The 26,121-nt window shown below is 41.2% G+C and overlaps 1 protein-coding gene across 1 annotated transcript in view; it reads left to right on the forward strand.

Moving 5' to 3' along the window:
* Positions 1–26,121, forward strand: part of adgrv1 (adhesion G protein-coupled receptor V1) — a 735,500-nt gene that overhangs the window by 110,352 nt on the left and 599,027 nt on the right. The window contains exons 16-19 of the mRNA XM_078557559.1: positions 9,057–9,338; positions 10,187–10,313; positions 17,647–17,864; positions 18,785–19,528. Of these exons, the coding sequence (XP_078413685.1) occupies positions 9,057–9,338; positions 10,187–10,313; positions 17,647–17,864; positions 18,785–19,528 (1,371 nt within the window). The remainder of the gene's footprint in view (positions 1–9,056; positions 9,339–10,186; positions 10,314–17,646; positions 17,865–18,784; positions 19,529–26,121) is intronic.

Genomic DNA, 26,121 nt, shown 5'->3' on the forward strand with positions numbered 1-26,121 from the left:
ATCTTAATATTCAATAGCAGAGTAGCGCGGGCTACCTCTTTATGAGAGAGTCTTGAGTTAGTCACTGATGAGTTATGACAGAGTTTTATGTTGTGAGCACACAAGTATATCTGCAGAGTTTAATTTGTAAATAAACAGCATGTGTTTATTCTTACAATGATCTCCTGATGTTCTCTGTCTCTGTACCAACTCGGTCACCCCAGTATAAATGTGCAACCTGGATCCTTTAGCCCAACAAACCTAAGGGCAATGGATCCAACAAACTGGCGACGAATAAAAGCACGAAGAGTTATTGAAGAAATTAGGTAAAAAGCGCAAAAGAAGGAAGGAATCCAGAAGAACCAAAATTGGACAGTACCTCGGATGTTAGTCGTAAGTAAAAGAAAATTTCCTTCTGAGCATCGAAATAACCCCTCAGAGCATGCGGCAATTTGGAAGAGCGGAGCCTTTCAATCCAACCTCGGACGACTGGTCTCACTATGTTGAACGCCTAGTGTTCTTCCAGGCGAATGCATTGCGGGGGAGGAGAAAACCCACACAATCTTTTTGTCCACGTGTGGGAGCAGGAAATGTGGACTAATTTGGAATCTGTTGGTGCCCTGTACCCCAGACTCGAAAAGTTTTGATGATTTAGTGAACCTCATAAAGAATCATTATCAGCCCAAGCTGTCGGTGATGATGCAACGGTTTAAATTTAATTCAAGAAATAGAGCTATGGGGGAGGCAGTTGCTTGTTATGTGGCGAGTCTGAAACAATTAACTGAATATTGTGAGTTTAGTACATCAATCAATGATATGCTTAGAGATCATTTGGTGTGCTGTATAAACAAAAATGCAATTCAGAAGATTACTTGCTGAAACAAATCTAGATTTTCAGAAGGCATTAGAAATCGTTGTGGCAATGGAAGGTGCAGTGCGAGACTCAAGCCATTCGAGGAGTGCAAAATGGCGCCGTCCTCCATGTTAGGTGTGGAGCCTCAACCAAAATGAATGCGAAAGTGCAGAGCTTCGTTCAGAAGTAGGAAGCAGCCACTGCTAGCAGACAAATTAAAAGGGATAACTCAGCAGCAAAAACATGGCATAATAGTGACAGAGGTGGAAGCAGACAACCTTGGACTGAATCCCAATTTAAAAAGATCGAATGCTTCTTCTGTCATCGTGATGGACAACTCATGAGACATTATAAAGACAGAATTAGGCAGACTTCCAGACAAAAGCAAAAACTCCAAGAGATAAACAGTGTTGAAAAGTCTGAAGTAATAGATGCTGATATTTATTCACTATATAATTTAAAGGTAGGAAGAACAGAGCATATGTAACCATGAAAGTGAATGAGAAGCCTATCAGAATGAAAATGGATACTAGTGCAGCTACTACAGTGATTGGTGAGCATACTTTCAAATACCCGAATCTTGGAGAACATAAGCTGCATTTAGAAGAAAATGATGAAAAATTAAAAAACCTAAAGGAGAAAACATACAAGTCAAGGGTGTGTGTGAAGTCACAGTACATTATGGAGGTCAAACAGAAAGATTACCCTTGATGGTAGTAGCAGACAAGAGACCTAGTCTCTTCGGACGAAACTGGCTGAAAGAAATTAAATTGGAATGGACTGAAATCTTCCAACTCAGAACTAATGGGTTATCACAGCTATTACAAAAATATGCCTCAGTTTTCAAGGAAGAGCTTGAAAAAATAGAGGGGCTACAAGCAAAAATTCATGTGGATTCAGAGGCAACATGAAGATTCATGAAGGCAAGACATTCGCATTGCGGGTTAAGGGAGACACCGAACTGGACAGATTAGAAAGATTGGGAGTGATACAAACCGTACAATTTTCAGAGTGGGCAGCTCCAATTATACCTGTTGTCACACCTGACCAAAGCATTTAGGATATGTGGGGACTATAAATTAACAGTTAACAAAGTGGCAAAATTGGATAGACACCCTATACCTAAAATAGAAGATTTATACGCCAAACTGGCAGGTGGAAATGCCTACACAAAGTTAGATATGACTCATGCCTAGCAGCAATTGGAATTAGAGAAGGCGCCCCAGAAGTTTGTCACCATAAATACACACAAGGGATTGTATCAATACAAACGTTTACTATTTGGCGTATCTTCTGATTGCACCATATTCCAAAGAACCATAGAAAATTTATTACAGGGATTGCCCCATGTGGTAGTTTATTTGGATGAAGTTCTTGTGACTGGACTAACTGAAAAGGAACATTTGAAGAACTTGCAAGAAGTTCTGAAACATTTTTTGCAGGTTGGATTGAGATTGAAGAAGGAAAAGTGCACATTCCAGGCAAAAGAGGTAACTTACCTAAGTCACAAGGTAGATTCACAAGGCCTACATCCAGTTGAAGAAAAAGCGAAAGCCATCAAAGAAGCCCCAGCGCTAAAGAATACATCCAAACTGAAATCCTTCTTGGGGATGATCAATTACTATGGATGTTTTCTTCCTAATTTGTCGACAGAACTGGCACCACTTGCTCAAGAGAAACCAGAGATGGCCATGGCAAACATCACAAGAAGAAGCTTTCACAAAAGTGAAAAAGCTGCTACAGTCTTCTACACTGCTAGTACATTTTGACCCAAAGAAAGAGTTGATATTAACATGTGATGCATCACCTTATGGAGTAGGAGCAGTGATTTTCCATCGAATGGATGACAGGTCAGAACGATCTATAGCATATGTGTCGAGAACACTCAGTACTGCTGAGAATAAGTACTCACAAATTGAAAAACAAGGCCTAGCAAACATTTTCGGTGTTAAAAGGTTTCATCAATTTGTACATGGTCATCATTTCGCTATCAAAACGGACCACAAGCCATTATTGGGACTATACGCTGAAGACAAGGCAATACCCACTATAGCCTCTGCTAGAGTACAAAGATGGTAATTGATCTTAGCAACGAATGAGTATACTTTTATTCATAGATCCGGAAGTCAAATTGCAAATGCAGACACACTTAGTCGTTTACCCTTGCAAGTGAAAGATGAGGATGTTCCTATTCCTCAGGAATTTGTTTAATTGTTGAACTTGCTGAACTCATCGCCGATATCTGCTAAACAAATTAAAAATTGAACGAACTGAGACCCTGTCTTATCCCAAAGTGAGGAATCAAGTTCTTTATGGTTGGTCACAAACACACAAGTTTGATGAAATGAAATGGTATTTTCAGAAGAGATACAAGATAACCAGCAAAAAAGGTATTTTATTGTGGGGAGCCCGGGTGATTGTTCCTCCAAAAGGACGAAAGCCATTGTTATCTGAACTTCACAGTGCACATCCCGGAATTTCCAAAATGAAGGCAATAGCACGTAGTTATATGTGGTAGCTGGGAATGGACGGAGAAATAGAAAACTTAGTGAGAAGTTGTATGCAGTATCAACAAGTGCAAAAATTACCTGCAACAGCTCCTCTACACCCCTGGTAGTGGCCATAAAGGCCATGGGTGTGAGTACACATGAACTATGTGGGACATTTTATGAGAACAATGTTTCGACTTAAAGACGCCCATTCAAAATGGATGGACATATACGAAGTGAGGTCACCCACATCTTCAGCGACAATAGACAAGCTACGACAAAGCTTCACTATAAATGGGATCACCTGAACTGCTAGTATCAGATAATGGAACAGTATTCGCAAGTGCTGAATTTAACCGATTTACTAGCCTCAATGGTATTGTTCATGTGAAAATATCTCCATACCACCCTTCTTCAAATGGACTCACCGAGAGAGCAGTTCAGATGTTCAAATCTGGCATAAAGAAATTATCTGGAGATTCGTTAGCGACTAACTTGGCACATTTTCTCTTCCATTATAGAACCACCCCTCATTCGACAACAGATGTCACACCTGCAGAATTGTTGATGAAACGCCGTCTCTGGTCAAGACTAAGCCTAATCATGCCAAACTAGGGGGAGAAGGTAGAAGTAAGGCAGGAAAATCAGAAAATGGGACATGATTGTCACAGTCAGGACAGAACCTTTAATGTAGGAGAGAAGGTATTTATGAAAAATTTTAGAGAAGGACCAGCACGGTTGTTCGGTGAAGTAAGTGCTGTAACAGGACCTCTTTCCTACCATGTGAAAGTCGGAGATCGAATAATAAGGAGACATGTGGATCACATACGAAGAAGAGAAACTAAATATCTAGAAGTAATTCTACCAGTGCTCGAAACTGAATCAACATTCCCTGTTGAAAGAACTCAGTCAAATACAAATGTATTTGAAGGACCGACTATACCTGAAAGAGTCGAAGAAACACATTTACAGGGTATCTGCAGCAGTGCCTGAAACTCAGATGACTTCAGTAAGGGAAACTCCAAAGCAAACCTCAGAAGCTGTAGAGCTGAGACGTTCTACACGCATAAGGAAACCCCCAGAGAGACTGACTTTTTAAATAATTGATCTGTGTAAATAAATATTGAAAAATTGTAAAATGTATTTTTCAGCAAAGAGGGAGGGATGTTGTAACCTGATGTGTAATGTACCTTTAAAACAAGTATTGTAATGTAAGGTCACATGATCTTAATACCCAGTAGCAGAGTAGCGTGGGCTACCTCTCTGTGAGTCTTGAGTTAGTCACTGATGAGTGAAGACAGTGTTTTATGTTGTGAGCACACAAGTATAACGGCAGAGTTTAGTTTGTAAATAAACAGCATGTGATTATTCTAACAACGATCTTCTGATGTTCTCTGTCTCTGTACCAACTCAGTCACCCCAGTATAAATGTGCAACCTGGATCCTTTAGCCCAACAAACCTAAGGACACTGGATCCAACAGCTCCACTATCAGCAACTACAGAACTGTATTGGCAGAGAGTTTTCAAATCACCTCTGTTAGATATGCTGGTGAAGGCTCCTGTTCCTAACTGTCCTCCAGTTGGATAATTGTGCAGTGTGAACTCGACTAACCATTTTGCTGAAAGTTGCAGCATGTTATACTTGATTCTGCCTGAGATGCATGCCAAGATGATCAAAATTCAGTGGAGCTGATTAGCTACAAGCACCCAGATGCTGAAGGTACTGGATAACCTACCTGGGAATTATATGGGGTTCTGTCTTCCCAAAGTCTAAGTCAGCAGACTTAATGGCCACATGAAACACCAGAACTAATATTAAGAGTATGGGAGATGTTGGTGTAGTGGTAATGCCACTGGACTAGTAATCTAAAGATGCAGCCTAATGCTCAGGGTATATGGGTTCAAATCTCCCCATAGCAGCTGATTGTTTTTAATTAATTAACTTTAGAATTGAAAGTAATAATGACCATGAAGCTATCATTGTTGTTAAAAAAAACCCACCTGGGTTCACTAATATCCTTTGGGAAAGGAAATCTGGTCTGGCCCACCCGTGAATCCAGATCCACAGCAATGGGGTTGACTTTTAAGTAATCCATTCAGTTGGGCAACCTGTGTTGGCCTTGCCAGTGATGCCCACATCCCATTCAAATAATAAAAATACAAGAGCTTCATTTCTATTTAAAGAACAGCAAACAAGAAATGCAGCATTCTCTGAGTACCATATTGCAGTGATGCAGTACATTTTAGGGAACTAAAACTTTGGGGCAGAATTTTTAGGTTTGCGTGCGGGTGCGCGCCTGATCCGATTGGACGTGAAAATGTGGGGATGATGTCGGGTGAGCGTCCTGACATCATTCTGCGCTCGTGCGATACTTTGATTGGTGGGCACGCACAAAAGTCGGAAGCGTGCCCCCCGACAATTAAGAGGCCTATTAAGGTCATTAAAGTTGCAATTGTCTCCGATTTTTCGTGGTCTGTCCAACCTTACGGTTGGCGGATGGGCGAATTGGCCGTGTGGACTTTGCATTTTTTATGAAACCTCATTCAAGAGTGAGATGAGGTTTTGGTCATTAAATAATAAAAAATTTAAATCTATGGAAAGAATTTTTATTATGTACATGTTCAGGTGACTAATTGTGATGCGTGGACATTTTTTTCCTGATTTTAAAAACTTTATTGGTTTTAAAGCCTTCAGCTCCCCGAGGCAGCTCTCTGCCTACAGGAAGCTTTCATTCAGTGTTCACCAGTGCCCACACTTATGTCAGCACCTGCCCTCCTCACGGCCCCACCCCAGCAGCGTTGAGCATTTCAGCGCGCGCTTCACGCTGGCTGCCCATTAATTGTCTAGCCAGTGTGAAATCGTGGTCGGGGGCTGATTTCGGGCGGTGGTCCATTCCCCGGCTGATTCTGGGCCTGCCGACAGTGCCCATCCGCCAACCTAAAAATTCTGCCCTTGCAAACCACACCCCATGCCAAGAGTTGTTGAAAGGATAACATTTACTAGATTACTATGAGGCTTTCAGTAATAGATGTTTTTAATCAGTTACAATGCAAGAGTAGGATTAAAATTGAAATAGCAAAGCAACTGACACAACACTGGTGAAATTAGTTAAAGGTGTAAGCATTGGCAATTAGCAAATGTAACTGGAGTAGTGAGCCATTTAAAATGGATGATATTGGTATTCCAACACTGACCTGTGCATTTGGTAGATCTTTGCCTAGGTGTTTATGCCTATGACCCCTCACACTGGCTTCAGCTAACATAAGCACTTATTAGTGGAAGGCAAGTATCAATTGCTTTTCTATTGGTGATTTTGAGGCTGTTTCAAATCCTTAACTTGATTCTGTTATCAAGTTCCAGACCCATTATTGATGATTACCTTGGGCTTATTGCTGGCATTGGAATACTTCTTGCGTTTGGATTCAAAGTCTGTGCAGCATAATCCATCATGTGGAATTTCATTAAGAGGGTTTTTTTCTCTGGCTTCTTTTTTGCCTTTATAAATTTGCTTACAGACACTTAGGGGTAGTACTGTAAAGGACATAGACTGTGCTTATAGCATCTGTAAATGCCAATGCTGTTCTGAACAGGTCTTGAGGGCAGCAAAGAGTCAGGAATTGGGGTGAGCTGGTGCCTGTGCACAAAACGTCATTAAATTTGATGCAGTCTGTGATATCTTCACGTTTACCATAGTGCAACATATGATTAAATTTTTTTCTGCCTGATGGCAATAAAATGTTACTGTGAAGCAAAATAAGAGGTAATAAACTTAACAAGTTGCAAACATGAGATTTGGACCTTACTGTTCAAAGCTCCTTAAGAAAGCCAAAAAGGAGAGAATGCATATTTTATAACTGTAATTGGGAAGAAAACAATGTTAACTTATTACTTCAGATGTGCCACTTATGAGGGAATTTTGTTTGTATTCCCCAGGTGTTAGTAATATTGGGTCTTACAAATCCTCTCCTGTACTGCATGCAAAGTATCATCAATATTAGCCAACAGGGACAGAAAAAATGGTCAATTTGATGTGGAATATTTTTCCAGAAATGAGGCAGGATAACATAGGACCAGGCCTGCACCTTGTATTCCCAACCTGGCCGACTCCATTGCAGGGGTAGGCATCTCTTAGCCCCCTGCATTTTTTGTGGAGCCAGGACACCTTCTCAAGGATTTGTGGTTTATGGACCCTCAAAAGAATTGTGCACCATAGTCTGAATGCGGAAACCTTTTGAAAAATAACTTGAAAAGGTTTTACCCATGCCAATCCATGCCCCTCCACCCACCCTCAATGGCCCCCCCATACCCTCCCATGTCAACTCATTATGCATGCTTGATTGAAAACCAAGACTTGCAGTAGTTTGTGGAAACAATGCACACAAAGGAAAACATTGCTTGATTGACAGTTTTTATTTCTTATATCTATTTTGTCAATGGCTCAATGTTTATTTACACAAGATAAAGAGGTGTCAAGTGCTTATAGTTTCTACTATTGATACTTTAAAAGTCTGGTTGAAAGACACTTTTAGAAAGTTGTAGTGACAGCAGTTATTTTTAAGAAAGTTAAGAATGGCTGTTTTTTAAGCTTTTCCACACATGTCATTATTACTATAGTGTTCATTGGTTCTGTACAGAATGTATATTGTGTTAATGGACATGGAAGTACTATGGATTTGCATGAGGGGCCATTAGCAGTGGATGGAGGGGCATGAGTTGGCACAGAGGGTATGAGGGGCCATTGGAGGTAGATGGAGGGCATAGATTTGCATGTATGGGGAGTGGGGAATGGAGGTGAGGGGTGAAGGCTAGAGGGCCTAATACTTAACAACAGAACTGGGACAAAGTTCCAGAGAACTGAGGTGGACCTTTTAACGAGCCCACCTTGGCATTTGGCATCTTCTGTAGGCACCTCCAATATGCATCTGGGGTGATGGGCTCGATTCCAGCACGCACCATCCACCCTGAGTGAAAATTGCGCCATTTGAGGCACTTTCTCCCAAGACAGGCTTACCGAGCCAGGAGATTCCCCGACTCCCGCTACTTATCTCTAAGATGAAAATGTGGCTCCGTATTCCTGCCTTTGCTCCATATCCCTTAATACCTTTGATTAACAAAATACTATCAATTCCAGTTTTAAACTTAACAATTGATCTAGCACCAATTGACATTTGCAGAAGAGACTTCTAAGCTTCTACTATCCTTTGTACGTAGGAGTATTTTTCAACTTCACTCCTGAAAGATCTGGCTTTAATTTTTAGGGTATGACCCCTAGTCCTAGATTCTCCAACCAAATAGTTTCTCTCTATCTATCCTATCAGTTCCCCTTAATATCTTGAAAGCTTTGATCATATTGCTCCTTGACTTCCTAAATTTCAGGCAATACAGAATCTCTCCTTGTAATTTAAGCCTTGGGTGCCCTTCGTGTAGGAGCCTGGTTTTATTGAGTACAAGTGGTATTTATTGAAAGCTGTCATGCAGCAAATATGAACAAAAAGGAATGTTGCACTTAGTTCATGTTTGCTGGAAGGCTGTGACCTGGCATAATATAAAGCAATTATCTGTATCCACAGAATTGCTTTTCTCCATACAGCCTCTCTGAGCACTCTTAGAAATCATTTATAGGCCTAAAATTCACAAAGGTATATTTCTAAGATGAACTATTTGAAATGTATTTAATATTTTGTCAGACATTGTGTTGGTGAAACTGACCCTGTCTGATTTGATTAATTTTAGACCCAGTTATCCTTCGAGTCCAAGAAGGAAGTGTTGCCAATTTTACAGTTACTAGAAATGGATCTGCTGACTTTGTAGCTGCTGTTGTTTACACTGTTGAGAACGAAGGAGCCTCCATTAGTGAAGGAAACTGCAGCGAAGGAGACTTTCTTTCTCTGAATGAAAACAACACACTGGTATTTGAAGTTGGAGAAAGGACTAAGACTATTTCTGTTGTTATTAATGAAGATGATGTTCCTGAAACAGATGAAACATTCTACATTATGTTGCTTCATTCTACAGGTACCATTATTTGCATGTTTTTCTACAGTGGAAATTGATTATTGTTGCAGGCACTGTCTTCAAGACTGGTGTTTTTCTTTTTCTAAATACGATAAGAGCAAGATAGTAAACTATCCAAATAGGTTTTAGTTACTTCAACTAGTTTAGAATTAATATCAAGATTTATAGGTAGCAAAAAATAATGAGCAGTGTTTTGATAAAAACATTTTAGTATTTTAATAATACTCTATTGTTTAATTGTTCTAGCAAAATGAAGCAGATCATTAATTCAATTTAGAATAATAATTTCTGAGACCTTGGGACATCTTGAAAAAACTGTTCATTATTAACTGAATACAAGCAAATGTTAGGACATTCATTATTGCTTCAAGTAAAGAGAACTTTCTGGTGCTTTTTTGTAGACCTAGTTAATAAAGAGTAATACTGTGGCTGAGCAATGGTGAGCAATTTCAGTAGGACTAAAATTGGGATATGGTAGGATTGTTTTCAAAGGAATAAACCTGAAGGATCCTCTTCATCTGAACCAATGTTGTGATTTTAAGAGATTTATGCTGTTTGCTATTTATAGTGAAATTGTAAATGTGTTCTTTATAGATGCATTGATATAGCTTAATTTATAGTGAAATCATCAATGTATTTTTCAAGAAAATGCTCACAATTTCACTGCATTTAATGAGCAAGATAATCTTTCCCCTTTGATATACTTATTTCTGTTCAATATCATCATGGTATTATTTATGTAGTTAACCAAAACCCCAAATTTATTTGTGAAGATAGTAATCTAAATAGTTGATCCCATCTGTTGTTCTAAAAGCATATTAAGCATTGAGTCTCATTTCTTGTTGTAGGAGATACTGTTGTGTATGGGACCTCAAGGGCTACAGTTATTATTGAAGCAAATGATGATCCTAATGGAATCTTTTCACTTGAACCATTTGAAAAGTTTGTATTTGAAGGAACGTCCAACAGTTTTATGTAAGTAGTAAAACTTGATTTTTTAAAAAAGGTATCAATATCAAATTTGAAAGTAGATTGAAAGTCAAATCATCTTCCAATCTGAAGGGACTTGTATTAGCTTACATGTGCACTGTCCCAGTAATTGGGAAAAAAAACTTACTTCGGAATAAATGTTTGTTATCTCTTATACTAGAAAAAATAACATGATAGTTAAATATTTTGAACTGCATCTTTTCATTATAGCTTTGTACAATATAGATTCTGGGGCTGAAATTCAAGCTGTGCTGTTGTAGCATCTCATGCTAGAATGGGTGCAGTACCAGGGAGGAATTTAGACCAAATAGACCAAAAATTAATCCAAGCGGATGGTTCTGTAATATACCTGGTGGGAATGGAGGAGATGTGGTGGGGGGAGGTGGTGTGAGGAGGGTGGGGGGCTGTTGGTGGAGCAGTGCAGTGTGGTGCTGCTAAGTGAGGGGATCAGAACATTACGAAGGGAGCACTGAGCTGAAAGGTGTGGGAGGGCAGGATTTGGGGAGTTGGAGAGAGGTGACTGTAGCAGTGAGTGCTACCTCCTTGAACATCAGGATTCCTTTGCAGTGCAGGATGAGGTTTAAAAACCTCACCAGAGCAACCAAGGTAAGCTATCTATTTAAGCTGTCATTTCCTTGTGTATTTAAAAATGTGGCATCCTTGATTTATTGACTTCATGATGACAGAGGATTTAGAAGTGAAAGTGAATGAGACATTGCAGAGCAGAGGCTTTGCAGAAGTCAGCCTTGTTAAATGTATAAATTGAAGTTAAATACACAGGTGTGAGGCACTCATTGGATAATTACTTGTACACATAAAAGGAGACACTCTGGAGTGCATTATCTCCACCCAAAATATTACTTCAGTTTAATTTAAGTTTCCTTTAAGGTTTTATTTTTGTTACAGTGCCGCTTTAAGGGGCTGTTAATTTATTAATTTGTTTAATTAGTTATCTAGATTTATAGGTATACTCAAACGAATATCAAGAGTCACTTGTATCCTCGGTGAGGGAGCATGCGGTGTCTTCCAGTACCCTTGAGGCCTTCCATAACTGTTGAGTGCTTCATTAGCCCCGGAAATGATATTTTAATCTAATTTGATAAGTTTGCTTCGTTTTTGACTTTCATTACAGTGCCCGTTTAGGAGGCTGTCAACTAGTTAATTTATTGTTTGCTCAAAAAGAGTATAGAGACACTTACTCGTGGTTAAAGATGCATCTGGGTGTCCCTGAAGAGGAAGTTGGTGTCCACCGGCATGCTTGAGGCCTTGAATGGCCAGTGAGCGCCGCAGGGGCTGGAGTGCATTATCACTCCATGTAATGACATTTTCATTTAAGTTTCCTTTGATATTTTTGTTTTAGGTACCCCTTTAAGGGGCGGTTAATTAGTTCATTTTGTTTATTAGTTAATTGGATGCTCAAAAGAGTATAAAGAGACGCTCACTGACACTGATGGTAGGTTCTAGGGTTAGGGGCAATACATTAATAATGTCTCACTTTGTGAATAAACTTAAAACCGAGTGAATATTGACTTCTGGGACTCCTCCTTCATCAACTGGCTGTAAGAAGCTTATCAAGCCCCTGGCTTTCAAGACTGTGGATTCAGAACTTTGCAGTCCCACTATAGAAACAAAGAAACATATAAAATAGGAGCAGGAGTAGGTCATTCGACCCTTTGAGCCTGCTCTGCTATTCAGTATGATCATGACTGATCCCCTATCTCAACCCCAAATTCCCACTCTCTTCCCATACCCCTTGATGCCTTCAGAATCTAAAAATCTTATCTATTTCCTTCTTAAATATATTCAGTAACTTGGCCTCCACAGCCCTCTGTGATACAGAATTCCACAGGTTCACCATCCTCTGAATGAAGAAGTTTATCCTCATCTCAGTCCTAAATGGCCTACCCCGTATCCTGAGACTGTGACCCCTGTTCTAGACTCCCCAACCCGAGGAAACTTCATCCCTGCATTCAATATTTCTATCCCTATCAGAATTTTATATATTTCAATGAGGTCCCCTCTCATTCTTCTCCACTCCAGTGAATACAGGCCTAGTCGACCTAATCTCTACTCGTACGACAATCCTGCCACTCCAGGAATCAGTCTGGTGAACCTTCACTGCACTCCCTCTATGGCAAGTATGTCCTTTCTTAGGTAAGGAGACCAAAACTGAACACAATACTCCAGGTGTGGTCTCACTAAGGCCCTGTACAGCTGCAGTAAGACATTCTTGCTCCTGTACTCGAATCCTCTTGCAATGAAGGCCAACATGCCACTTGCCTTCTTAACTGCTTGTTGCATCTGCATGCTTGATTTGTGTACAAGGACACCCAGGTCCCTTTGTACATCAACATTTCCCAATGTATCACCATTTAAATAAAACTCTGCCATTCTGCTTTTACTAGCGAAGTGGATACCTTCACACTTATCCACGTTATGCTGCATCTGCCATGTATTTGCCCACTCACCCAACCTGTCTAAATCACCTTGAAGCCTCTTAAAATCCTCCTCACCACTCACATACCCACCTAGTTTTGTGTCATCAGCAAACTTGGTAATATTACATTTGGTTCCATAATCCAAATCATTGATATATATTGTGAATAGCTGGGGCCCAAGCACTGATCCCTGTGGTACCCCACTAATTGCCGTCTGCCATTTCGAAAAAGGCTTTTATTCCTATTCTGTTTCCTGTCTGTTAACCAATTCTCAATCCATGCTAATATATTACCTTCAATCCCATGTGCTTTAATTTTACACACTGACCTCTTATGTGGGACTTTATCAAAAGCTTTCTGAAAATCCAAATACACCTCATTCTGGTTCACCCCTATCTCTTCTGCTGGTTATGTCCTCAAAGAACTCCAGTAGGCTTGTCAAACACCCTTTCCCTTTCATAAATCCATGTTGACTTTGTCTAATCCCGTTGATATTTTCTAAGTGTCCTGTTATCACAACTTTCATAATAGACTCAAATATTTCCCTCCTACTGGTGTTGGGTTAACCGGTCTGTAATTCTCAGTTTTCTCCCTCCCTCCTTTTTAAGTAGGTTTCATTTGCCACCCTCCAATCTGCTGGGACTGTTCCAGAATCTACAGAACTTTGGAAGATGACAACCAACGCACCTACTATTTCCATGGCCACCTACTTTAGTACCCTGGGATATAGATTATCAAGCCCTGGGGATTTATTGGCTTTCAGTCCCATTAATTTCTCCAACACTATTGTTTTACTAATACTAATTTCCTTAAATTCCTCTTTCTCACTAGACCCTTTGTTCCCTAGTATTTCTGGGAAGTTATTAGTGTCTTCCCCTGAAGACAAAACTAAAGTAGTTGTTTAATTGCTCTTCCATTTTCTTGTTTTCTATTTTAAATTCGCCTGTTTCAGTCTGTAAGGAACCTACATTTGTCTTCACTAATTTTTTCTTTTTACATATTTATGGAAGCTTTTACAGTCTGCTTTTATGTTCCTTGCAAGTTTACTCTCATACTCTATTTTTCCCCTCTTAATCGATCTTTTGGTCCTCCTTTACTGAATTCTGAACTACTCCCAATCCTCAGGCTTACTACTTTTTCTAGCAACTTTAAATTTTTCCTCTTTGGATTTACTACTATCCTTAATTTCTTTTATTAGTCATGGTTGGGCCACTTTTCCTGTTGCGTTTTGGTGCCAGAAAGGAATGTATAAATGTTGCAATGCATACATTCATTCCTTAAATATCACCTATCCACCATCATGCCTTTTAATGAAGTTCCCCAATCCATCTTAGCCAACTCACGCCTCATACCTTGTAGTTTCTTTTATTTAGATTTCGGACCCTAGTTTCGGATCGGACTACCTCACTTTTCATCTGAATGAAGAATTCTATCATGTTATTGTCACTGGTCCCTAAAGGACCCCACAAAACAAGATTATTAATTAACCCCTTCTCATTGTGCAATACCAAATCTAGGATAGCCTGTTCCCTCGTCGTTTCCTCGAGGTACTGGTCTAAAACACCATCCCGTACACCCTCCAGGAACTCATCTGCCATAGTATTATTGCTAATTTGGTTTGCCCAGTCGATTTGTATATTAAAGTCACCCATGATTACTGTAGCACCTCCTGTTTAATGCTGTCCTCTGCCTTACCACTACTGTTTGGAGGCCTATAGACAACTCCCACTAATGTTTTCCACCCCTTGTTGCTTCTTAGTTCCACCCAGACTTTTTCTACATCTAGATTTTCTGAGCCAATATCCTCTCACCACTGCGCTGGTTTCATCCTTAACTAACAATGCCACCCCAGCTCCTTTTCCATTTTGCCTGTTCTTCCTAAATATCAAGTACCCTTGGATTTTCAGTTCCCAGCCTTGGTCACCCTGCAGCCATGTCTGCATAATGACAATCATATCATACCCATTTACATCTATATGCGCTGATAATTCATCTACCTTATTGCAAATGTTCCATCCATGTATTCAGATATCGTGCCTTTAGACTTGTCTTCTTAACATTTCTAAGAATCTTTTTTTGTACTATGGCCCTATTTGCTGCCTTGTTTCTTCTGCCTTCCACTTTTGCTTTCTACTTTTCTGTCTTTTATTACTATCTTTCTTTTGCTCTCTTGTGTCTCCCCACTCAGGTGCCCATCCCCCTGCCAATCTAGTTTAAACCCTCCCCCACAGTACTAGTGAATCCCCCTGCAAGGATATTGGTCCCGGTCCTGCTGGGATGCCGCCCGTCCAGTTTGTACAGGTTCCACCTTCCCCAGAATCAGTCCCAATGCCTCACGAATCTAAATCTCTCCCTCCTGCATCTCTCCAGCCATGCATTCATCTGGTCTATTCTCCTATTTCTGATTTCACTAGCACATGACACTGGGAGTAATCCTGAGATTTCTACCTTTGAGGTCCTGCTTTTTAATTTATTTCCTAGCTCCCTATATTCTGCTCTCAGGACCTCATCCTTCTTTTTACCTATATCGTTGGTACCAATATGGACCACGACCTCTGGCTGTTCACTTTCCCCCTCAGAATGTCCTGCAGCTGCTCAGTGACATTCTTGACCCTGGCATCAGGGAGGCAACATACCATCCTGGTGTCATATCTGCGGCCGCAGAAATGTCTGTCTGCTCCCTTACGATAGAATCCCCTATCACTATTGCTGTCCCACTTTTCTCCCCCACTGTGTAGCTGAGCTACTCGTGGTGCCACGGACTTGGCTCTTGTTGCATTCGCCTGAGAAACCACCTCCCCAGCAGCATTCAAAATGGAAAATCTGTTAGAAAGGGAGATGGACCCAGGAGACTCCTGCACTACTTACCTAGTGCTTTTACTCTGACTGGCAGACACTCATTCCCTTTCTGCCTGTGCACTCATTACCTGTGGTGTGACCATCTCACTGTACGTGCTATCCACAATGATCTCATTCTTGCGGATGCTGCACAGTTACTCCAGCCGCAGTCCAGCTCCAAAATGCAGATTTTGAGTAGCTGCAGCTGGAGGGACTTCCTGCACATATGATTGCCCTGGACACTGGAAATGTCCCTGACTTCTCACACCGCACAGGAGCAACATTACACTTGGCCAAGCTGCCCTGCCATGACTTGCCCTTAAATTACTCCCTTTATTTTCACTTCCTCTAGTTTAGAGAATGTAAAGGACAGGACAAAGACTCACCAGGTCCTACTTACCAAGGCCACCGCTCTTTTCTGAGGAAAGGTAGAAAATAAAAGGATCACCACCTTCCTTCTTCAGCGAACTCCCTCTCTCACCAAACTCCAACTTACGCACTCTAGTACAGACAAAAGTAGCGCTCGAAGATGGCCTGCTTTTATGCTGCCTAAATCTAGCTTCTGAAAACCTGTTTAAACCAGTTATCTAATTAACTAGCTGCAGCTGCAAGCAGAGCATGTATAACCCCTGCTTTAAAGCTGAACTAAAACTCACCTTCTCCCAACCCAAATAACAACTTTTAGTTAATTGCTAACTTAATGAAAAACTAGACTTTAGATAGAAATTAACCTTTAAAGGTCCCTCTCTCACCAAGCTCCAACTTAAGCACTCTAATGCAGCCCAAAGCAGCATTCTAGTGCAGACCAACTGCACAGAATAATGCTGGGTTAGCATCACACACCATGGAGGCAGTGAGGAACACCATGAGACAGATGCCAGGGGCTCGTGTGAAGTTCAGTGCCAAAATATGAGAAGAGTTTGACACAGTTCAATGTTACCTGAGCAGGCGGTGGCACCATGAATACCTGCATGCATTTTCCCTGACAGGGAGAGCCCAGATCGGTCATTTGATCTGCAGTTTTGACCACTGTCTTGGTGAATTTAGTGGGCCATTTTGAGGGAATAATAGAAAGGAGCTAAAACAAAAACAGAATTACCTGAAAAAACTCAGCAGGTCTGGCAGCATCGGTGGAGAAGAAAAGAGTTGACGTTTCGAGTCCACATGACCCTTCAATAGAACTGTTCTGTTGAAGGGTCATGTGGACTCGAAACGTCAACTCTTTTCTTCTCCACCGATGCTGCCAGACCTGATGAGTTTTTCCAGGTAATTCTGTTTTTGTTTTGGATTTCCAGCATCAGCAGTAGTTTTTTGTTTTTATAATAGAAAGGAGCTACCAGTTGGAATTTTCAAGATTTGGCAGATCTAAATTACACAGAACTGGAACCTAGCACAAGTGGCATGGTTCAGAATCTATCTTCAGTCTTCTCTCCTGATGACAACTTGTGATCTTTCTAGCTGCACCCCTTCTAATGTTTGCTCATGTAGATGTCAGAATATGTTGTCAGGCTGCTCATACACCTGAGAGACTTCTGATGAGTCCACCTACATTCTAATTTTCCGATCAAAACTGATATTTCAGACCAAGTTTATGGACATTACAAACCTGTGAGATCAACTATTTCATGGTTTGGACTAGTCATGCCCGCAACCCTTCTGTTCTACAAGCTTCATTTAGGTTAGTTGCAATTCTAATGTAAGTGGCAGAATTTCTGGGGCAGAAGCATTGGGCCTCACTATCCTGTTATTTGCATACATGTGTCATACTGAGGTAGTTGCATCCTCCACCAGCTGCAAATCTACTGGAGTTTATTGTGTATTTTTTAGAAAGGACGACTTTCCTGACTTATACCTTCAATTCTGCTCCTCGTTGGCAGAATTACACCACTTTTAAAGTGAAGAAAATCATAATTTCAGGCCTTTCTTTTTATTGTTCATTTTATTTAACAAATCTGTTGTCACTGAAGTAACTTATGCCAATCCAAAACATTAAACAGTGTGTAAAATATTTTCATTTATTTTGTTCTCCTGCTTTCAAACAGGATTCTAAGACAACGAGGAAAATTTGGCAATGTTTCTATTTCATGGCAGCTGTTTACCAATGATTCTTTCTTGGAACCTGGACAAGAGTTTTTAGAAACATCCGGGATTGTGCTGTTCACAACTGGAGAACATGCCTGTCCTATAACACTCTATGCGCTTCCTGATGGAATTCCAGAATTCAATGAAATTTATGTTCTGAGATTGCTAAATGCTTCAGGTATGTGCTTCAGTCAAGGCCTCTTGAAATAGTATTCTATTTTACATATTGCAAAGATATTGCTGTGTTCTCTTGTGCCAGCATTTGTTGTGTATCCCTGATTGCCCTTGAATTGAGTGGCAGTTAAGAGTCAACCACATTGCTGTGAGTCTGGAGGATAGATTTCCTTCCCTAAAGGATATTAGTGATCCAGATGGGTTTTTACAACAACATATGATAGTTGTCATCGTCACCATTACTGAGACTAACTTTATATTCATGATTTATCAATTATATTTAAATTCCACCAGCTGTCATGCTGCAGTTTGAACCTATGTCTCCAGAGCATTAGCCTGGGCCTCTAGATTACTAGGCTAGTGACATTACCACTCCACCACCATCTCCCCCTACTAATGAGCTTATCTAAAACACTTCTTTTGCAACACATCAACATTTCAAAATTTTTATTGCTTCCATAATCTATCATAGAATTGGCAAAGAAGAAGCTATTTTTATAAAATATATCCTAGGCAAAGGCTTATGCAATACTATGCTAAAAATGTTAAACACATTCATATCAATATTCTTATTTACTATTTTAATGGCGGTCATTCAAGATAATGAGTTAATATCTCCATTAAAGTAGTTGAGAGAAAAATTTGAAACAAAGGCATTAAATGTTCATACAGTAATACTACACATAGGCTTGCAATGTATAAAACTCAAGCTCTTGTTAAGACAATAAATGATCTTTGTTGAATAAGCTTCAGATTCATAATTGAAACAGTTAATTACCTTAGAGACATGTTTTATCTTTTAATTTCTTTGCTAGAGTTATAATTGTTTTAGAATAAAAAGACAACATCATCTTTTATAAAAATTGATATTTATCTAGTAGAATCATTTTGGAAAAATGAATCAATTTTTTGTTAACTTCGTAGGAGGGTTTCCTGGTCCTGGTGCTCAATTATCAAATGGCAGCTTAAGCGCTAATGTTGTGATTCCATTTAATGATGATCCATTTGGAGTTTTCATTCTGGACCCAGAAAGTCAAGACAGGGAAGTTGCGGAAGACGTTCTGTCAGTTGATGATATGTCTTATATCACAAACTTCACCATTCTGCGACAAAAAGGCACATTTGGGGATGTTCGAATTGGATGGGAGATACTGTCCAATGCATTCAGACATGGACTGCCTGAAATGACAGACTTTATACTGGTTGGAACATTTCCCAGTTCTGTTGAATTACGGCCTCACACAAGGCGACATCACACGGGTACTGATGCTCTTTACTTTAGTGGGGCAGAAGGTGTTTATGGAACCATTCCCCCAGAATATCACCCAAGGATGAATAATGCGCTTGCAAATTTTACATTATCTGCGTGGGTGATGCCTAATCCCAATACTGATGGGTTTATCATCTCAAAAACAAACAACAATGGCAGAATTTATTATGCTATGAAAGTGATAACAAATGAATCTTCTGTGTTAATAATGTTCCACTATACTCTGCTGGGGTCAAATGTTACTCATATTGCCACAATAACAGCATTGAAACATGTGGAAGAAAAGACTTGGATACACATTATAATTATGATGGATGATGGGCTAATTGAATTTTATTTGGATGGGACTCTGCTTCCTGGTGGCATTAAGAGCCTCAAAGGGGAAACGATTGCAGATGGTAAGTGTTAAAGACTAATGATCATATGCAGTTTAATGGTGCTCCATTGCAATTTGGGCCGATGGCATCTTTGTTATCAATGACAAATCACTGGTGTAAAAGAAGTAATGCTGTTATTGCCAGGAGTTCATCATTAAACCACGAGATTTTGGATGCAGTCTTTAGTGACAGTGATATTTCTGGTGACAATTTGAAGGTGACTATGTTGTTTGCTCCTTAACCAAGTGGCTAAAGCAAACATAGCTATCATGGCCAAGTGTTGATTGAACCTCTGCTCTATATGGATCTTCCCCTATCATTGGGAAAGGTACTGTGAATCAACTAAAAAGTTACCAATTTAGGACAACTACAATTAAAGTGGTCGGGGAAATAAAATCAAACGAATGCTAATCCTGCCATAACATTTCTAAAAGAGGATAGACAAAATCTGATTTGTAATATACAAATTTATACATTTCTAATATGAATAATACATTATTTATCATAAATGCAATCAATATGTTTATTAAAGTAATTTTCATGACATTGTGGTTAAAAAGTAGATCAGCTGATGAGCACAAACAGATTTACCACAGATTTATTGCTGGCTTTGGTTTTCAGTTCTGTATTTTTTTTAAAGAAATCTCTGCATTTATCTAAAATTGTTTTTATATATGTGCTCAAGAGTGCAGTGATTCTGGCCTGATGTTGCATAATTGTGATCTCTTCTACACAGTCGCCTGGAACTTAGGCTTTGGGCACAATCAGCAATCCTATTGCACCCAAAATCGTGCTAGTTTTGTCAAACATAAAATCTATCATGAATCAGTGCTCATGGGCAGCGCTTTAGAATGTAAAATATTCTGTGGTAAAGAAATGGCAAGATTCCCACAGCTACAGTAACAGCCTACTTAGCAGATCTGGAAGGGACATCAAATTCCGTTCAGTTTAAGAGAGTCATAATTACTCACGCCAAGGGATTAACAACTACTTACAGGTTACTTGCTGGTAGATTTCTTTTGTCGATTGCTTTGATTCTACAAGTGTTAGGTGCTTTCTGTAATTTTAAGTTGGAAAAGTGGACTGGCATTGCAGTGACCGTTGCCGAAGGATCTTTTTGCTTACTTCAAGGCTTCCTCACAAACCAGTCACTCTTAGATATGGGTGCACTAGTAGGCATTCCTCTTGAAATACAGCATGACTTGAAGAATGAACAGAGGCTGTACAGAGCCGGACAGGCTGCTAAAAGAGGAAGGGGGGCTGGAGGGGCTGCAGTAGGAGGCCATATCCACCCATAGTATGTAGATAGCAATTCCTCTACCTGAATCTCAGTGAGGAAAAATTTGTGAGATGTCTGAATTCTACCAACTTCTTCAGCCACAACTGCTACCTTAGAGCAGGGCAAGGACCACACTACCGGTGACTGTGAGAACGACCATGGCAATGAACTTGTATGCATCTGACTGCTTCCAGACTGAAGCTGGAGATATTTGCAGCATCTCCCAATTTGCTGTCCATGTTGTGTAAAGAAGGTCACTGAAGTTCTCTATTCAGGGACAACTAACTGCCTTTCATTCTCTCATCCCAGAAACAAGCAGGTAGAGCGAGAATGCAGCTTGGCTTCCCCATGGTTCAGAGTGCCGCTGTCTGCATGGATATCACTTTGCAGGCGCTGCATGTCAACTTTGACCTATACCAGAACCAAAATGGATTCCACTTCCTCAACGAGCTAGTGTGTGACCACAGATAGTGAAAATAGGTCAAAGCTTTGTTTTTTTTTATCATTCTTTGGTATGTGGACATTGCTGGCTAGGCCAGCATTTTATGCCCATTCCTAATTGCCCTTGAGAAGATGGTAGATAGCTGCCTTCTTGAGCTGCTACAGTCCGCCTGGTGTAGGTACACCCACGGTGCTGTTAGGGAGGGAGTTCCAGGATTTTTACCCAGCGGCAGTGATGGTGTTATAGTTCCAAGTCAGGATGATGTGTAACAGGGAGGGGAACATGCAGGTGGCATCTGCTGCCCTTGTCCTAGATGGGAGAGGTCATGGGTTTGGAAGGTGCTGTTGAAGGAGCCTTGGCAAGTTGCTGAAGTCCATCTTGTAGATGGTACATGCTGCGTCGGCGGTGGAGGCAGTGGATGTTGAAGGTGGTGGATGTGGGGGCCAATCAAGTGGGTTGCTTTGTCATGAATGGTGTTGAGCTTCCTGAGTGTTCTTGGAGCTGCACTCATTCAGGCAAATGGAGAGTATTTCACCACACCCCTGACTTGTGCCTTGTAGTTGGCGGACAGGCTTTGGGAGTCAGGAGGCGAGTTACTCTCCTCAGAATTCCCAGCTTCTGACCTGCTCTTGTAGCCACAGTATTTATATAGCTGGCCTAGTGCAGTTTCTGGTCAATGGTAACCCCCCAGGATGTTGAGAGTGGGAGATTCAGTGATGGTAATGCCATTGAACATCAAGGGGCGATGGTTAGATTCTCTGTTGTCGGAGATAGTCATTGCATGGAATTTGTGTGGTGAGAATGTTACTTGCCACTATCAGCCCAAGCCTGAATATTGTCCAGGCCCTGCTACATATGGACGCAAACTGATTCAGTATCCGAGGAGCGCTAATAGTGCTGAACATTGTGCAATCATCAGTGAACATCCCCACTTCTGACCTTATGATGGAGGGAAGGTCTTTGACAAAGTGGCTGAAGATGGTTGGGCCCAGGACACTACTATGAGGAACTCCTGTAGCGATATACTGGAGCTGAGATGACTGACCTCCAACAACACAACTATCTTCCTTTGTGCTTGGTATGACTTCAATCAGTAGGGAGTATTCCCCATGATTCCAGTTTTGCTAGGGCTCCTTGATGCCACACTTGGTCATATGCTGCCTTGATGTCAAGGGCAGTCACTCTCATCTCACCTCTGGGGTTCAGTTCTTTTGTCCATTTCCTGAACCAAGGCTGTAATGAGGTCAGAAGCTGAGTGGCCCTGACGGCAACCAAACTGAGCGTCAATGAACAGAGTAAGTGCCACTTGATAGCACTGTTGACGACTCCTTCCGTCACTTTACTGATGATCGACAGTAGCCTGATGGGGTGCTAATTTTTGGATTTGTCCTGCTTTTTGTGTACAGGACATACCTGGGCAATTTTCCACATTGCCGGGTAGATACCAGTGTTGTAGCTGTACCAGAACAACTTGGCTGGGGGCACAACAAGTTCTGGAACACAAGTCTTCATTACCATAGCCTTTTCAGGATCCAGTGCCTTCAGTCATTTCTTGATATCATGTGGAGTGAATTGAATTGGCTGAAGACTGGGATCTGTAATGCTGGTGACCTGCGATGGATGGATGGATCATCCATTCAGCATCTCTGGCTGAAGCTGGTTATAAATACTTCAACCTTGTTTTTTACACTGATGTGCTGGACTCCCCACCATTCAGGATGGGGATATTTGTGGTACCTCCTCCTCCTGTTAGTTGATTAATTGTCCACCACCATTCACGACTGGATGTGGCAGGACTGCAGAGTTTCGATCTGGTTTGATGGTTGTGGGTTTGCTTAGCTTTGTCTATCGCATGTTACATCTGCTGTTTGGCACACAAGTAGTCCTGTGTTGTAGCTACAGCAGGTTGACACCTTATTTTTAGGCATGCCTGGTGCTGCTCCTGGCATGCTCTCCCGCACTCTTCATTGAACTAGGGTTGAGCACTTGGCTTGATGCTAGTGGTCGAGTGGGGAGTTATGCTGGGCTATGAGATTACAGATTGTGCTTGTGTACAATCCTTCAGCTGCTGATGGCCCTTAGATGCCCAGTTTTAAGTTGCTAGACCTGTTCAAAATCTATCCCATCAAGCACGGTGGTAGTGCTACACAACATGATGGAGGGTATCCTCAATGTGAAAGCGGGACTTCATCTCCACAAAGACCAAAGGTGGTCAGTCCTACCGATACTGTCATGGACATATGCATCTGTAACAGGTAGATTTGTGAGGATGAGATCAAGAAGGTTTTTCTCTCTTGTTGGTTCCTCACCACCTGCAGCAGACCCAGTCTAGCAGCTATATCCTTTTGGAGTCAGCCAGGATGAGATCAAGTAGGTTTTTCCCTCTTGTTGGTTCCTCACCACCTGCAGCAGACCCAGTCTAGCAGCTATATCCTTTTGGAGTCAGCCAGGATGAGATCAAGTAGGTTTTTCCCTCTTGTTGGTTCCTCACCACCTGCAGCAGACCCAGTCTAGCAGCTATATCCTTTCGGAGTCAGCCAGCTCAGTCAGTAGTGATGCTTCCATGCCACTCTATGTGATGGACGTTGAAGTCCCACACCCAGAGTATATACTGTGCCCTTACCTCCCTCTGTTCTTCCTCCAGTTGGTGTTCAATGTGGAGGAGTACTGATTCATCAGCTGAAGTGACATGGTAAGTGGTAACCAGCAGGAGGCTGACTTGATGCCATAAGACCTAATAGGGTCCAGAGGCAATGTTGAGGACTTCCAGGGCGACTGCTTCCAACTGTATACCACTGTGCTGCCAACTGTGCTGGGTCTGTCCTGCTGGTGAGACAGGACATACCCAGGGATGGTGATGGTGGTGTCTGGGGCATTATTTGTAAGCTTTGATTCTGTGACGAAGACTATGTCAGGCTGTTGCTTGACTAGTCTGTGAGACTGCGCTCCCAATTTTGGCATAAGCCCCAAATGTTAAGGAGGACTTCGCAGGGACTACAGGGCTGGGTGTGCCGTTGTCTTTTCTGGTTTTCGTACAACTGAGTGGCTTGCTAGGCCATTTCAGAGGACATTTAAGAATGCAACCGCATTGCTGTGGGTCTGGAGTCACACGTCGGCAAGGTAAGGACAGCAGATTTTCTTCCCCAAAGGACGTTAGTGAACCAGATGAGTTTTTACAACAATTGACAATGGTTTTGTGGTCACCATTAGACTGGCTTTTAATTCTGGATTAATTAATTGAATTTAAATTCCACCAGTTTCCATGGTGAGATTTGCACCTGTGTCCCCAGCGCATTAGCCTTGGCCCCTGGATTACTGGCACAGTGACAGTACCACTACGCCACCCCCACTTCCCCTATCCAGGCAGCAGTTCTGATGCATTTGTTCTGCAGCAGTCCACTGTGCCAGCTACATTTGAACTAACATGGCAAATAAGAGTGGCTAATGGTCAACAAGGAAATCCACTGACCGCACGGCTCATGACTCTGTGCGCAACCCATGGACGCGTGTGCAGCATGCATACAATGGGCTGAAAAACGGCATGTAACATTTGTGTCACTCAGCTGTAAGGCAATGAGTATCTCCATCAGGAGGGAATCTAACCATCTTCCTTTGACATTCAACAGGATTACTGTAGCTGAATCCCCCACCATCAACATCTTGAGGCTACCATTGACTGGAAACTTAACCTGACCAGCTACATAAATACTATAGCTACAAGGGCATGTCAGAGGCTGGAAATTCTGCAGCAAGTAACTCACATCCTGAGTCCCCAAAGCCTGTCTGATGGAATACTCCCATTTGCCTGGATAAGTGACTTCTAATAACATTCAAGAACCTTGACACCATCCAGGACAAAGCAGCCCACATGACAGGCACTCGATCCACCAACTTAAACATTTGCTCCTTCCACTACTGGAGCACAGTGGCAGCAGTGTGTTTAATCTACAAGATTCACTGCGTCAACTCACCAAGGTTTCTTCGACAGTACCTTCCAAACCTGCAACCTCTCTCACCTGGAAGGACAAGGTCACCTGCAAGTTACCCTCCAAGTTGCACACCATCCTGACTTGGAACTATATCACCGTTCTTTCACTGTCACTAACTCATCCCTAACAGCACTCTGGGTGTACATGTGGAGTGGAATGGTTTGAGAAGGTGGCTCCTCACCACTTTCTCAAGGACAGTTAGGGGTGGGCAATAAATGCTGGCCTTGCCAGCAACACCCACAGCCCAAGAATGAATATATTAAAAATAGCTGTGCTACCACACTAAATGTAATAGACAGACCACTGGAGTACTGAAACAGCCCTTTTGCTGCCTGGACTTCTCTGGTGCGGTTTCATTAATACAGCAGAAAATGGTTTCATCAGCAAAAATATGCATTTATTATGAGGGTTTCCACCTTTAAGTAATCTGATTTAAAATCACTATAACTGGCTTAAGTAAAAACAACTGAACCATTTAGTAGTTTCATTGGTGTGCCCTAGTCAGTTTCTTATCAAAAAAATATTTAATTTACTTCAAAACAAAAGGTTAAAATGTGACGACTAGTGCTTGTGTCTAAGAAGATGAGTGCAGATTGAAGAGCTTTCACAAATCAGTGGAATCTCGCAGTTTTAACCTGAGGATGTAGCCAGGTTTGTGGGTGGAGTCTGATTTGGGCAAATTGTTTCTTGAACCAGTGTAAAAGGTCATGGAAAATACTAACATAAGTGGTTTTAGCTTTAACCCCTATGTTTAAACTTATGTTTAAAATTCCCTGATCTTTTGCACTGTTTCAGCTGATTCTGTCTAAAAAGCATTGATATTGCCTGCAGAAGCTCTGCTAGTAATGTCCTTTTTTAAAAATCTGATTTGAGCATAACTCTTTTTTAAGTTGAAAAACATAAT

The sequence above is a fragment of the Cetorhinus maximus genome, chromosome 2 (assembly GCF_964194155.1).
Source record: "Cetorhinus maximus chromosome 2, sCetMax3.hap1.1, whole genome shotgun sequence".
Classification (NCBI taxonomy): Eukaryota; Metazoa; Chordata; class Chondrichthyes; order Lamniformes; family Cetorhinidae; genus Cetorhinus; species Cetorhinus maximus.